The sequence below is a fragment of the Periophthalmus magnuspinnatus genome, chromosome 3 (assembly GCF_009829125.3).
Source record: "Periophthalmus magnuspinnatus isolate fPerMag1 chromosome 3, fPerMag1.2.pri, whole genome shotgun sequence".
NCBI classification, from domain to species: domain Eukaryota; kingdom Metazoa; phylum Chordata; class Actinopteri; order Gobiiformes; family Gobiidae; genus Periophthalmus; species Periophthalmus magnuspinnatus.
In genome coordinates this window covers 30,498,570-30,514,200 of record NC_047128.1, presented here as the reverse complement: position 1 = coordinate 30,514,200, position 15,631 = coordinate 30,498,570, and the positions used below count along the sequence as shown (strand labels likewise).

At 38.7% G+C, this 15,631-nt stretch overlaps 1 protein-coding gene across 3 annotated transcripts in view; it reads left to right on the top strand.

The window, feature by feature from the left end:
* Positions 1 to 15,631, top strand: part of tcf12 (transcription factor 12) — a 45,069-nt gene that overhangs the window by 14,370 nt on the left and 15,068 nt on the right. For 2 of the 3 annotated variants that reach the window (XM_033984095.2, XM_033984087.2), the window contains exons 6-8: positions 5,218 to 5,279; positions 6,485 to 6,608; positions 6,993 to 7,045. In XM_033984095.2, the coding sequence (XP_033839986.1) occupies positions 5,218 to 5,279; positions 6,485 to 6,608; positions 6,993 to 7,045 (239 nt within the window). Of the gene's footprint in view, positions 1 to 5,217; positions 5,280 to 6,484; positions 6,609 to 6,992; positions 7,046 to 12,814; positions 13,241 to 15,631 lie in introns of those variants that run through there. The other variant, XM_033984101.2, reaches the window with a different exon arrangement.

Genomic DNA, 15,631 nt, shown 5'->3' with positions numbered 1-15,631 from the left:
CTGCTCTTGCACAGCCCTGACAGTGTGAAGTGTGGGAAGTGTGGAGAGAACTATGGCTCTTTGAGGTGCTTACTGCCAAGAATCTGGGGGTGGGACTTTCTCATAATTTATGAACTTATAACGCTCAAACAAACTTAAATGTTGTTTGACACTGCTAAAGCACACCTCTTGCGCAGAGACAACGTATTAACTTGATTTACTCCTTTTTGCTGCTTCGGTTTTATTCAGTGCAGACCTGTCTTTAAAAGAAGTGCTGCCCGATGTTTGCAGGGGTTTTCAGTGTAGGGAAATATGCCAGCATTGGTTGGAGTAGGATTAGCATTCCTAAACCGTATGTGTATTCTTCCTTGTCCTTCACCTCTTGCATTGTATTTTACTGTTCAAAAGTTGTTTGGCATCTCCGGCCAAACATGCGTTCATACCTTGATGATACACACTGTTTTGATTTTAACCCGAAAGGCAACTGTTGCTTAAGCTCGCTCCGGCCTGATAAGGAGGATTGTGAGTCTGTGTGAAGGTTTGATACGTGTGACCAAACTAGCGTCTATTACACTGTTGGTGTTCACATGGTGGGAGATGTTATTAGGGAGAGCATCACGCTCTCCTCAGAGAGAATAGAAGTGTGATTATGAAGTCATCAGCCGTGAACCACTGAGGCAGGGGAGAAGCACCCCTCCTCATGGGTCCTCAGGGTGCCATTGATTGGTGACCATGTGTTTGTGCCTGATAGACTGTGAAATGGTGTGTTGCTGCACGGCTGTGTCACACCTGCGTCCCACCAAGGTGATTGATTGGTTTGGTCATGTGGAATGTTCCCATCTGGTCCACAGTAATGCATTTTTTTCTTCATTTCTGAATAACAAGCACTGGCAGAAGAATAGTTAGGCCTGGAAAAAGGCAAAGGCCAAGTGAAAACATTTTCCCCATGCCATCTCTTTTTTTTTTTTTTTTTTTTTTGGGAGTAAAAAAAATCACAGTCTGTCTGTTTATCCTTGATGGGACCAATTTCAGTCAGTAGATCTTCTCTGTGACACCACAATATATTTTAAAAAGAATAATCATTATTTTGTGAAATGATGGCGTGTTTAGCTCTTTGTACTTTGAGGTTAAGCAGAATGTTGTATTATGAGGGATAGCTTTGATCTAGCCGTAAATGCAGACACCTTTATGTGATTAGTAAGACTTGATGTTTCCTTGTGTAATATTTAGTCATTCCCCTGCTTTGATTTTCTAAATCCTAGTTTCTCTCCTTTAATTGATCTATTCATTCCACCTAATGGCTAATTACACATCAGCCTCCATGAGCTGATGCATTCATCATCATACTATGTAATAATCAGTGACATTTCAACAAAGAAAAAATAAATATGCAAATAAGAACTCATTAACATTTGCTCTTGCTGTTTTGAATAATGTCACTTGCAACAAGGTTATGTAGACATAAAATAATTTTGAAGGCAAGACAGGAGACTTTCCTTGATATCTGGAGGATATGTCATGATTTTAACTGCACTCAGAGCAACAGGCTACAGTGTCTTTAGTGCTCCTTAATCTGAAGTTTAATGTTTTAAAATGTTAACTTTGATAATAGCTTCAAAGCACCTTCCACATAGGTGCTTTCACATGGTTTGTTTTAAGGCAAAGCAAATGGCGAATGGAAAGAGTGGCCCTTGGAATGTGTTTCACAGGCAGCCAGGCACACTTGCTAATTGGCTGTTTTTGTGGCTGAGGTTTTGAATTGATCCCTGGGGAGGCTGAGGTCACTACTCCTCACATTATCAAAATAAAACTTTCAATACAGTGCCACTATGCTTGGTTGTACTGCAGCAGTGTACTCAATAACAAACTGCTTCAATATGATATGAACATCGAATGTTTTAATACTAAAAACAAATTATACACTTTCTAGGTATATAGTATAGTGAAGCCAAAAGTAAAATCTGTCAACTGGACAAAAAGTTGTAGGAGTGAAGACGTTTCACTGCTCATCCAAGCTGCTTCTTCAGTTCTGTCCCAGAACTTTTGTCCATTTGACAGATTTTACTTTTGGCTTTTACTATGGATCTGACCTTTCTTTGCTTTAATGTACAGCATAACAATTAATGCTATTTCATAAATAATAATGATATTTTCTATTATTATTTTTTTTTAAATAGTGTTACTGTTGTTGTGTCCCTGGGTAAGACATTTAACTTCCCTTACCCCCAGTATCTGTGTACAATGGTGTATGAATGTGTGTGTGAATGAGTGAGTGGTTCCTTGATGTAAAACACTTTGAGCGCCTTGAAGGTGGAAAAGTTCTACATAAAAATGTGACGATGACCATTTACCAATCTTAATTAATCAATACAACACCTTTTTCAATTACTGAAACAATTGAAATACCATTAATTACTTATTTAATTTTTGAAAATGCAGGCTGGTTTGGTTGAAGTTATGTTTGTCCAAAAAACGTAACTTCAAACAAACTGATGCTAATTGATCATGTACAGTTCATATTAATTGTTTGGTTTCTGAAAAACATTGAGTCCTGGCTGATGTTTTCATTTATACATTTACAGAATATGATCCAGTGTAAAATAATAATTTTGTGACTTCTTCCTCTTATAGTGCAGTCTGTCTGTTACTCGTCATGATTCCATTTGGCCTTGTCATATCGTATCTTTGCTCATAGTCTCTTGGCGAGGGACTCATCAAATTGGATTGTACAGCAGTTGTTGGAGCAGTAATATAAACAGTTTATCAAAAGAGTGTATTTGTGTAAGACAACATATTTGACAAGATTATAGTGTTGACAGCACAGGAATAACACCCTAAAACACACCATAAACCATAGCTATTGCTGCATTATTTCTGTTTTGACAATTTAAGGCTGGAAATTTGCACAGTTTGCCCCAGGGTTAATGACAGGATGACTAAATCATTTTGTCACCACTAAATAATTGCTTGCGCATAAATAGCGTCTACATTTTATTTTTGATGTGTTTGTTGCGTTAATGCAGTGCCAGGATACATAAAGGCTCTCTCTACAGTCAAATGGATCACATTAATTGTTGAGCATCAGGGCTCTGAGTGCTATGCTAATGAGCAGCTTGCAGAATATTTACACCAGAAGTGATGGATTTTTCCTCCTATAAAGAAAATACTGCAGGACGACACAGTGCATATGCAAATTGTATGGAGGTAATTAGACAGCATGGGTCATGGTGAGCCTAGTCACATAGAACATTGTGTTTTTGCTTTAACTACAGAGACATCTAACATCTAGGTACCAAAAAAAGAAAATCATTGTCAAACTTCACCAGTGAATTGAATATTGGTTTATTTTTCTTATAGTGAATCCAGCATTATCTCCCTTCATCATATGAAAAACAAAAGTTTTAGAGCTACATAGAAGAAACTATTGAGGTACAAAAGAGTTCTTGATGTCTACAAATTAAATCAATACTGAGATCAGATTCAGGAAAAATAATTCTATGTCTGACTGCAACTCATCTTTTAGTAAAGACTGTACATGAAACTTTTAAAGGACACAAACAGTACATGCAATATGCTTGTAATTATTCTTTACTCTGATTTATGGTGTAGTCTTTGAAATTTTTACACAAGAGTTAGCAACTTCCATTCCTTTTTGGGAGCATATTATTACAGTGACCCATTTTCTTGCAAACAGTATTTGTGTATAAGACACAATATTGTCTGACTGCTTGTATGATAAGAGAATATTTTATTCAGCTAATTTAGGCTCCTGGTTTTGGAACTGGCCAAGCCAGCAGTATGTTGTCCTTGATATATGACTTTGTTCTACTTTACTTCAACATCATAATATGCATTCTATGAAAATTTTAACAGCCGCAGAGGCTGTGAACAGAATTCTGGCTCATTAATCTAATTACTGTAAATTTTAGTGACTGTAGGATTACTGTTGATTTTGTGGTGGTCAGCATTAATCTAATTATTGTCATTTTAATTACACATGTTTTTTTTTATACTGCTCACATTATTATCTATTATCTAAAACTGACTCACCATAAACCCATATCGATGATCTGCACATTGCTTAGGTCAAATGCTGCTTTTGAAATGTATTTTCTTGTTTTGTTTTTGTTATGCTTTAGCTACTTTGTCAGGCCTCTCCAGTTTTGTCTTTAATTTGTTATAATGTTTTTATTGTAAAATAGGGCCAAACCATTGCTATCATACAGTAACCTTCTCATGTATTTTAGGCTTTAGAGGTTATATTCAAACAAATGTGTCTGCTTCAGTACACTAACAGTGATTTATAAATTATTCATGTCAGACACGGTGTGTGTGTCAAAACACATGCTGTGCCTAAATATTTAACTCTGCACTTGACCGGCCTTTTATCTGAGGCATTTAGAATCATTATTTTCATACCCAATCAGTTTTAAAAGGAAATAAAGAAATGAAAATTAAAATGTGCCGACTGAGGCTATATTTCATCATCCCCCTATGTTAGAGAACGTTGGTGGTAACCGACAAGTTAATCCTATTTTCCTTTTGCAAGAGCGATGGCTCAGAAGCGTATCATATTATTGTTGGAAGACAAGCGGCTTTGCCAGTTAAACCATCTTTCCAGATTTCCACATAGCTCCTTAGTCTCGGGAGGTGTGTGCTCTGTCTCCTGCAGCAGTGCTGGGATAAGCACAAGTGAATGCTCTCAGATGTCTTCACCTGCGCTCCAAAAGCACAGTTCAGATCAGTCATCGTGTAGCAAAACATCCACGCTCGGCAACTTTTTAACTCACAACAAACATATTTACCTTGTCCCTAGAGTCAACACAATTTAGTCCTGCTGCTGGTGTCTGAGCCTGTAATATTTGGAAGTCTGACAAAAATAATGCATGGGGCTGTTAAAGTTATTCATCACTTTCCGCCAAGAGCTCTCATTTGTTTGTATGTTTGTTTTTGCGGCAAGTCAAAGTGCTGAGTTGGGGTATTGTGATTGTTTTGATTCATGTATGTTGTGAGCTCAAGTTTTCTGTGGTCCCTGATGGCTGCCAGTGAGGAGGTTGACAGCCATATTTTACATTATTAATTTGCATGATTGCATGTGTGATTTAAATGGTTGTAAATGGTTTTATGACATTGACATTGAAGCAACTAGTGCATTTGTTGAATCATGAGTTCATGTGTAATGAATACACAGCGGCACATTCCTCCTCTCTTATTTTGCTGTATTTCTTTTTCTTCCAGGTAAATCAGACAGGGGCTCATTTATCGGTTTTGGGAGGGATCCTGGAGTTACTGGCTGCCAGGTAAGCTCAATGATGAATTATACCTAAAATGATTTTGTCAGTATAATTTTATAAATACAGTTTTATTGAAATGGTCTTTTTGATGAAATTCATTCAACTCGGTGTTTTTATTCAAATGGTGTTCCTTTGACATTTGAGGTACATAAACAAAAATAAACAAAATTTAGGTCACCAGTTATCGCATAATCACTCGTTTAGATAGTCCTGTGCTGTCATGTCTTGGATGCTTTCATGGTCATTCAGGCTATTGTTTAAGAAGTTGAGGTAATTAGGTGAGAGATTAGTATGATAAAAGAAGCCCACCATCACCTATCACTATGATGCTCTAATCTGTATTAAGCATTATTGTATTTGATCAGTTTACATTTGAAGCTCAGGTGAAGGCTCAGATGTCAGTGTGTCACTGTGTCAGAGCCTAAAGGGATTTAAAGGGGCACGTGAGGCCACTCCATCACAGGCCTCAGCTCAGGTGAACGGCACATGACTCCCGCTCTGTAATGCCTGCAAACGATTAGTGTAATTAGCCCAAGCTCTTAATTGGCCTCTTAACCCAGTTGTGGGGGTTATAGAGGTCAAATGCGAACGGTGACTGAGGACACTTTGAAGGATGTATTATCAAGACACACAAGCATCTCTTATGTGGTTAAGGAAGCAGTAATGAAAAACTCTTAATAAATGAGGTACTGGCAATTATTATGTATAAATTAGTAATTAATAAATGAAGTTACAGTTGATTAATTATCGTGAAGGGGCAGGGTTGTGAACACCGCTGGTTTACTTTTAACCACAGTATTGGCTATCAGTATAAAGGAAAATGCAAAACTTGACTGCTTCACTGTAATAGAAAATTATCTCCTAAACCTGCTAATCAGGTCATAGGATCATGTTTATTTTCTAGCTAGTATATTCATGGAGGTCATATGAAATAAATATTTAATTCTGGTTATGCATATAAAGGGTTCAGTTGCAAAAAGAAGGATCTCTGTTTTTAAAATGTTCAAAAATATTTAGTTGCAACGTTCAACAGGTAATATCGGTAAAGGTAAAATTGAGTGAATATTATCAAGAAGGAATTTTCTTGCTCTAAAATAGATTTGTATTTGAAAACACTGATTTACAAACTGTTAAGTACAAGCCCTCTCCTCATATATTAATTATATTAGAGCAGCAATATATTTGATTTATTATTTACTATATTGTTTCAGTCGTCGCTGAGGCCTGAGGTGGGTCCTGGTTCAGTGGCTGCTTCTGGAAAGTCAGCAGCTCCGTTCTACTCCTTCACTGGACACAATCCCAGAAGACGCTCTCTACAAGACGCCCCTCCCATCGGTAAGTGCTGTGTCTGTACTTCTCTGACAAGGACAAAACGTCCGACCAGTACAGTTTAGATCAGCTCACAAATAAGCAAACTTATGTTTAAACTCACCTCACACACAATAGTAAATCTGTTTTAGCTTTTATTGTCACTGCATAATGGCTCCTAGTTGCGATCCATTTACCCTAGATGCCCCCAATGCCCATTTTATGTTCCTGATTTTACATTGAAAACATCTGCAAATAATTAAAATCAAAAGTTGACAGTATTAATAGTGTTATGTCGAAATTATGTGTTTAGGCTTATGTTGTATTGTGTTTTGGAAATAGTGGTAAATAATTTGCAATGCAGCTATGGTTGTTACTTTTACCTTCTTTAAACACATATTCTTTCCACAGATCCTCTGCAAACAAAAAAGGTTCGCAAGGTCCCTCCTGGCCTGCCTTCATCTGTGAGTGGAAGATCATCTACTCTCACATAAACAGATTTCACAGTGAGCCTGGTTAAGCAGACACACACAAACACTTCCCTTTGACTTACACACAAAGGGGGCTCTTGACACTAGCATTTCACTTCTTGGATTAGAAGTCACTATTTTGTTGTTTACTTATCTATGGCTCCTCTGCTCCCTGTGAATTCACTGAACAAAGTAGTAGCGTTTTATGTTTGTTGTTTACACGCTTGTTGGTAAATGTTAGCACAGGGTTGTCTCTGTAGGTTAGGGCTGTGTGCTGCTCATTGTGTGCACCTCCATGTGATTGATTTTCAGCGCTGCCCTGTCACAGCCTGGCCTCTCCTGGGAGAGAGAGGGGCTGTCAGAGCCCATCCCCAGCTCTGCTCTTTTGATGTTTAATTAGTCATTACGAAGGCGAACACGAGGACAGACAGAGATTAATAGCGCAGAATATCTGAAATTTCTATTGGTAATGATCCCACAGGAGCGGTGAGCATTAGGATGCAGGGAAGTGTGGAGCTCAGCTTGCATTTGCTTAGACAGGGGGTGTTCAAGTCCATTAATATGCATAAATCACTAAGTCAGATGTTCATTGTTCAAACCCTTGTGGATCTGCAAAAGGTCCTTAAGCCGTGACTTAAATTCTTTGAATATTAACACAATAGTGTGTTTTTGTTCCTTATCATAAGCAACTGGTTTGCTAAAAATTGGAGATTTTCTTCTTTTAAACAGTAAAAGGTTTTCCTGGGTGTTGTGAGAAAGTGTGGAACTGGATTTGCCTTTCAGAGCTTTGATGATTGTCACCTTTGCCACTGTTTCTCTGAAATCAAATATGGAACAGGCTGCATAACATAAAAGGCTGGCATGTGTTTTGTTTCTGGATTTGTGTTTGAAAGGAAGTTTGTCAGCGCGTGCGACGGAGAAAGCAGTCTCTGGAAAGATGGCGTGCTGCCTTTTTCTTAAGTAAGTGATATATTTGAGGTCTTGTCAGACAACCGAGGGGGGCACAAGAATGACTGCCTCGCAGGTTACATCTCTTTGTTGTGTAAATGGACGCTGGGCTTTTATTTGTCAGTACTTAACACATGGGCGCAGGTGCAGCTCTGTGACTCATAAGAGTACAATCAGGCGCTACAATGCAAGATGGGAAAAACAGTGACAGAGCCTGGGATAAAATACAGATTCTTCTTGTCACTCAGTGCTACTCACAAGATAAAGCTTGGAGCTCGTAGGAATTATCCCAGTTAGTCTTTGATCCCATTTGAACGAATAGAGATGGCAGCGTTGGAAAAAAGGGCTGTAGGTCTCTTCTTAACCTGCTGAAAGAAAAAGGAAAACATTGAACCAGCTTTTTGATAGGTGGGCTGTGTGGGAGTGGGAGGTTGTCTGGCAGGTTTTTGATGGTGTAAAGATGTTATAATAAGACGAAAAGAGGCCAGAGGTGAGGCAGTTTTCCATGAACTATTGCGATGTCTAAAAAGCTACGTGTGGACCTTAAGTGTGCAGTTGTTAGGTGTGTGATTGCAGCATATCTCCTAGCGATTATCACCAAAGCTGGTGTTTATATTGCCGGCTCTGACACTGGTGCTGGTGTGGCGGTGATGGGAAGTGCTGAGAGGTCCATGCACCTGGACTGAGCTGTGCTGGAGGCAGCTGTACCCCAGGCCTGGAGTGTACCTGTAAAGCATGAATGCAGCTGCAGATGCCACTGAAAGCTTTTGCTTGTGTAAGCAGGCGCTGGAGCCTCACCAGAGACTCAAATAGATGCTTCATTTTAAAAATATCTACACAGTGCTTCCTATCATTATGTACACTGCTGGGAATTTTCTTATTTATTTATTTATTTATTTTTTAAATCCTCTTTTTCCCCCAAGTTTGTATTCTGGCTCAACAGTCTAAAAATAAATTTAAGAGTTTTAAATCAGATGGCCAATGTAAGTTGCAAGTCCAAGCATGCTGTGTGTACACTACATGATGGAGTTGAATCAAAATATTTACGAGAGCACATCCTCTGTGCATTGAGGTTTTGACACTGCCGTGCGTCGGATGTGAAGGCTATCTAGACAGGCCAGCTGGTGATTGCAAACATTAAAATGTTTATATGGCTTTTACATCTTACATACAGACACCTCCTCACTTTGCCACGTACATACTTTTTTCTGTGCTCTGCTAAATTTCGACTTCAACACACTGCTGGATTTTTGTGATGACTGTTAATCTCTTTAATTATTATGCCATTTGGGATAGCCTATTACTAGAAGGTAAAATGTTCTGAGGAAATGTGTCATAAGGTTATAATGCTTTGGCATAGTGAGGGTGGGCTGAGCCTGTTGCTGCCCGGTCAAGCGCTGCAGGATGCTGGGTGAGAGGCTCCTCCTGCTCATGGGGGAGATGTGGGATATTTATGGGAAGCTGCAAGGGCACGGTGTGTGAGTGTGTGTCTGTGTGTGCATGTTTGTTGTGTAAATAGCGTTTTTTCCCCACAAACCCTTGTCAAGGCAGTGTGCCTTGACGCGACGCTTCCTCACTGACTTTAGCCCGCGGATGAGAGAAAAGAAAGTGCAGAGATTCAGCTTAGCCTCGGGGAGTTTTCCAAACGAAACCCCTCAGTGTGGATGACAAAAAAGATTGACATTTGTGTTTGACAGATCACTCAAGCACCCTTGTTTCAGTCAAATTTGAACTGTGTGAGTTGTAAGAAACAGGCTGCTGTAGGGTCTGAATTACAAGATACAGAAATATTCCTCGCAGTGCCTGTCTGTTGCATGACATTCAAAAGATAAATAATCTCTCTTTCTTCCTGTCTTCAACAAGCCACAAAGACCACACATCGTTTTACTGTATGAAAGCTTATAACTGTTAGTGGAGGGGCGGCTCAGGTGCAGTGGTATATATGGTATATGGTTAAATTCCCTACATCTTCTAAGCTCTTTTTAGGGCATTTTGCAACGGCAGAAAATGTGGAACAGGGTTTTTTAAAATTTTGAATAGAACAGTTTTTTGAAGTGTGTGGGTGTGTGTGTGTACATACATACTTTTAAAAAGGCGATATTGACAAAAATTAGTATCTCAGTATTTTTTTATTTTTTTTTAATTGTCTCAAAAACAATAGTTATATGATATTTGAACAAAAATGTAAATGCACCATAAAATTAACTAAGTATTATAATTGTATACCCTAGACATTTCTGTCTTTTTTGGCATAATTTATATTAGCTTGGCTTATAGTTAATATACTTGATATTCTAATTCTGCATATCTCCCACCTCTAGATGTATGCTAATATTACAGACGTTAAAGAATTATTACTAAGTATTTTTCTCACATTTTTATTTTAGTATTAGTGTTGTGCAAAAAAAAAAAGTGTTAATGGCCATCTGAGCGCTGTGTTACTCTGAAATTTGTAAGAATGACTAAATGTATGAGTCAGGCGTCTTGTGTGTGGGAGAGGTTTCAAATGGTGTACTGTAGATAATCTGTTACATGCTGTTACATCGCACAGCACAAGATGGCCATATGCAGACAAAGTCTTAAATTAAATAATATAATTCTAACTATCTCATATACATCCTTAAATCATGTTTTTGCATCTAGAGTCTAGGGGTTTTTGACTTGTGTGAATGGTTTCAGTTTTTTGCCGTGCCCTGACCTCAGATACTCCCCAGAGAGGCTCTTTTTCAGATTGGTCTGATTAGATAGACACCCTTGTTTTACGGGATGATCCTAAACAGTCGGTGGTACCCCTGAGACCTCAGCCTTCATGTTTATCTGTGTTGGGTTGTTGAAATTTACTGCTGATACACACAACTGAGATAACACACTAGACAAACTACCAGAGGCCTGTCCGCTTTCATCTGCGAGGAACACGAAGAGTTAAAGGACACAAAATAATGCACAGATTAAAGTCATTACTCACATTCAGGGCTGTTGTAAATTATTCATGTTGGGCTTGCGTGAGTTTACCACATTAATGCAAACCTTGATTTGGGATTGCTACAGCCTCTAGAGCATGGCCTGTCAACAATAACTAAAGCAGTGTTTATTTTTTAAAGGACATTTAAAACTGTGAGCGCTAATCATATGTGAAGAAAGTCATTTTATACTGGCAATATTATATCTGATATATAAATGTCAATATGTGATTTTATTTTGTTTTATTGCTTAAAATGAAGAACATTTGTCTTTACATTAATTATGTGTGGTATTATTTATTTGCATTCATGCAAAAGGATTAAAGACAGAAAGACAGAAAGTATATTTTCAACTTAAACTTGAGTTAAGTATAAAATATTAACAAAAAAGAGCACCATGGCGTTTTGAAGGGTGGTCAGTGTCGCCCCTCTCACCCCTTCCTCTAATTAGAAGCAGAGCTTCTTACAGGAAACAATCTTCCTGTCTGATGACATCATGGCTAAATCCATGCATGCGATGGGGGTGACCTCAGCCCATGGATTTGCTCTGTGTTTTTCAACCCAAACAAATCCGCAGAAAAGCACCTTGTGAGGACTCCAGTGTCATTAGAGGCCAGTGTGAACAGGTGGGTGGAGCTCAGCTCACCTCCCGGGACCACACTCATTTACATAATATCAAGGTGGTGTCATGATCGCTAGCTTCAAAATCTGCAACTATAACTGCTGTTTTCTTTAGATTGCATGAGCATTCTCACATCCATCTATTACAAACATATTTACAAATAACATGTGCTGCCACTCTCTCAATAATGTCCCTTTGCCTTTTATGTGCTTTTCTCATGAGTCTGCGCTCCATGTCTGGACTTGTTTTGGGCGCTTCAAACGCTTCTATCATGACCATTTTTGCTTAAAGCATCAACTTGAAACGGAGCCAGATATAAAGCGGTAACAGCATGTAGAGCCAGTGTTTTGGAAGAGTTTAAAAGAGCCTCTGAGAAGAAAGGAGGGATAAATAATAACAGCACTGAAGGGAGAGGCATAATAAAGGCCTAGTTTTCTTAGGGAAGTGGGTGCTTTCATCTTTCTATAACAATAATGTTCTCAATGAGTCCGCAGACCTGTGTTAAGTCCAGGAAGCTTGGAGTGGCAAACATGAAAGGCTCCAGTCGCACTGTGCCGACTGGTCTCTCGCTATACTATATCTATCCTGCTTTTTCTCATATCTGTGCCCCCTCCTCCTCTATTTCCACATGATAAAGGTAACGAGGATCTGTGTGGCTTGCAGTGACAGTAAAGCGTGGTAAAATGGCTGTTAAATGTTTTGCTTCCCCCCAGTGCTCCCCCAGTCTGAGGCCCCCAGGGTTTAGGAAATGGAGCATTATTTTCCTGTTCAGACGTCACGAGCCACCTCCTTTGCAGCTGTTGCATGCTTTACAACTCCGTATTTACTGGCGCTCTTCAAGTTCAGGTCCTATTCTGCCAAACACTGCATATTTTACATTTCATCAATAGGCTGTAAGCGTATTTTTTACTCATTATGTGGATTTTTACTGTTTCTTCATTGCCATGTTAGGTGATCACTTTTGCTGCCTTTTGACTCCTAATTAGTGCGAGAAAACAGGTAAAATACATTGCCAGATGGTTGTGCTCATTCCAGTGCAATATTTCACCTCACTGCCTGTAGCCGTATCCAGTCATCTCACAAACAAAAAGATTAAAACAGGATTATGAAGGGAGCTGGCTCATTGCTTTTATTCACGCTCTCATTTCACTGCATTTGAACTAATGAAGTTCCAATGTCATCATTTGGGTTACTTCTGTAGAAAATCAACGTTTTGATGCTCAGATGTAAACATTTCTTGTCTTTTTCTAAATCCGCTTGCACATTTGTTTTCTGTCCAGCCCTCTTGCCTTTATCTTTCTAAACCCACCTCCCTGTTGCCTCCCTTCCCCCTCGTCCTTTTCCTATTTGCCTCAGCACTTGCAGGCTTAAGAGTGGCATGTACCACACTAGCCACTCCCTTCTGCCTGACACCCCTTCACATAGTGGGGAATGGTACGGTCCTGCTTTGCATAAGTTTCCTCTGAGTGGGTCGTGTGTGGAGGCCAGTACTGAAAGAATTATTAGTCCCCTTTGAGCGCTTTGGATATATGTCCGGAGAAAAACTAGAACACTACTTTGGTATACCATTATTAAACCTAAAAAGCTACGATGTATTGCGCCTATCCTGTCCCTGGAATGGGCAGTAACTCTTTAATGTATTACTACAACGGGAAATCGGTGAGTAATCTCTCTGAAAGAAAGATTTGCAAGTAAATGTTTGTGGTTGCTGGCTTGCAGACATTTTATTTACATCTAATTTGTCTTTTTTTTAAAGTTACATTTTAGAAGTATTTTTCAAAGCATGTGAGTTGCTGGCTTGATCCGAGTTTCCATTGCCTCAGTTAAAGTCATGTCCCAGGACAACTGCAATAGTCTGGGATTTCACACCACATCTGTCTTTAAACAATTTAGTATTTTAGGTAACGCATAAGAACTCATGCCTTTTTTCCAACCTTTTCCCATACACAGAAAGTAAAGAGCAGGGCAGAAAGTTTTCATGCAGCCTTGAATTTATTTTTACTGGCTGGTTTCTCGAGCTCAGAGACTGGTTGAAATAATAACAAGTGGGAGTCTGGGAATGATTAGGGGAAAGAGCCTGCCTGTTGAGGTTAGACTTTCCTGTTTGCAGATTGAGCTCCAAGCACCAGTGTTGCTGTTATTACATCTGTTTTTAATCACATTGGCATTCTTGACGCCACAGGGAGCCTAATGTGATTTCTGAACTGCTCTGTAATGACCTCTTTGATTTTTGTTGAGTTTCAAAAAGTGTAGTGTAAGTGTAAGTGTACACAAAGTTTACAAGTTTGGGCACACTAATATGAGTATCTGGTTCACTTTTGTTAATATTTCATAATGTTGTTTTTATTTGTCTTTTATACCAAAATTGTTTCGAACAGTGAAGGAGTCAAACGCACCTGTTTCTAAGTAGCTGCATTTTTAATGGCATTGTGATTGTTAAAATGTTAGCGTAAATTGAAATAGGTTTTTCTTTCCCATTCCATTACTGCATGTACAGTCAACTTCAACTGCACCAAAGCTGACTTTGATCTCCCTGATATTAAGTATTAACGGCTTGTGTTACATTTGGTGATGGAGAGAAAATTGATAGCATGTGTACAGAGTGGTTAAGCTCTGTGATCAAAAGCATAAAGTCCTTTCTGATTTTCTTTCAGAAAAATAAAGGATGGAGCTCATTTTTGCAACAATTTGATTCATATTAATTTGGTAAAATGCAGGGAGGCATGGCAGGCTCACCATCTGGAGCACTGGAAGAATTCACAGTAGGCCATTGGCTGGTGGCACGGAACCAATGCAGAACTCAATGATCTTTATTTCTGTTGTCTTTAATAAACAAAACAAAAAAAAACAAAACGTGAAAGCCATGGTGGCATGAAGCTGTGTATTATTTAAAAACACCTGATCTACAAACAGATTGACAGTGTTTATGTGCATCATATGCAATGTGTTTATGATGCATGTTCTTCTGCAGTGCAACAGGTCCCTCCAGCAGGTAATCCTTATTATCTCATAATATAGCACGTGTAGTACCTGTTGACTGAACCGGTTGTGTTGGGCTTTACTTTGTCCTGTATGGACTGTACATTTGAATTTAATGCCATTATTTAATTTTGCCTATTGCCTTTTCTTTTTTCCAGTTTTTTTTTGTTTTGTTTTTTTGTTTTTTTGGGACACAAACACAAATGTATTCAAAATGTAGTTTTCTTTAGCTATATGCATAGTTTTACACTTAACTTATTTTGTATTTTAAAGCTGTGGCTCATCTCGTGCTGTGTTGTGCAACAGTCTTCAAAGCAGACGCAGGTCTGGTTTAAAAAGGCATTCTTTGCAGCTCTCACGCCAAGCCCCGCTAGAATTGGAATAGAAACAAAATGCCCCTGAGACAGATTCAGCTTGATTCCAAGCAATGGCAACAATCTCATAAACAGGACATGGCTTTAGGATAGTGTTTAAGTATGTCTCTTTGAACTAGCTGGCCCTTTGCCGGATCTTTTCTCACTTTTGTAATTTTACTTTTCTTTGCTGACACCATTAGACATCTCCATGTTGGAGCGGGTCAACGTCTAGTGTTTTACATTAGATGTTTTGATTGATGTGGGATAGACTTCAAAGGCAGGTATCAAGTCTTAACAGAGGGAAAGGTGTGTGGAAAATGTTTAGCTGTCAGTAAAAGCAGAGTGAGGTTGAAAAGCATTGAAAGGATATCTCAACGTAAAGTACAGGCTTTGATCTGACTGAGTGACTCACAGGCACTGTCTCTACATGAAAGGATACTTTATAATATATTGTATATGTTGTGTTATAGTGGCCATCAGTAAATCAATTCTGCTGTTGGTGTGTGAAATGGAAAATAACTTTTTGTACCAAGTTTATGGCTTATTTTAAAATTAAACTTTAATAGTAACCATAACATATTCTTTTTTGTTGCAGTGCTTTCTTTGAGTGACAGGCTGTAATTAATGTTTATGTAAAAGAAACCCCCCTGATGACAAGCCTGTGGAACGAAGCACCCAGTGTTTGGGGTGGTTTATTAATGCTTTGACTGGTTAG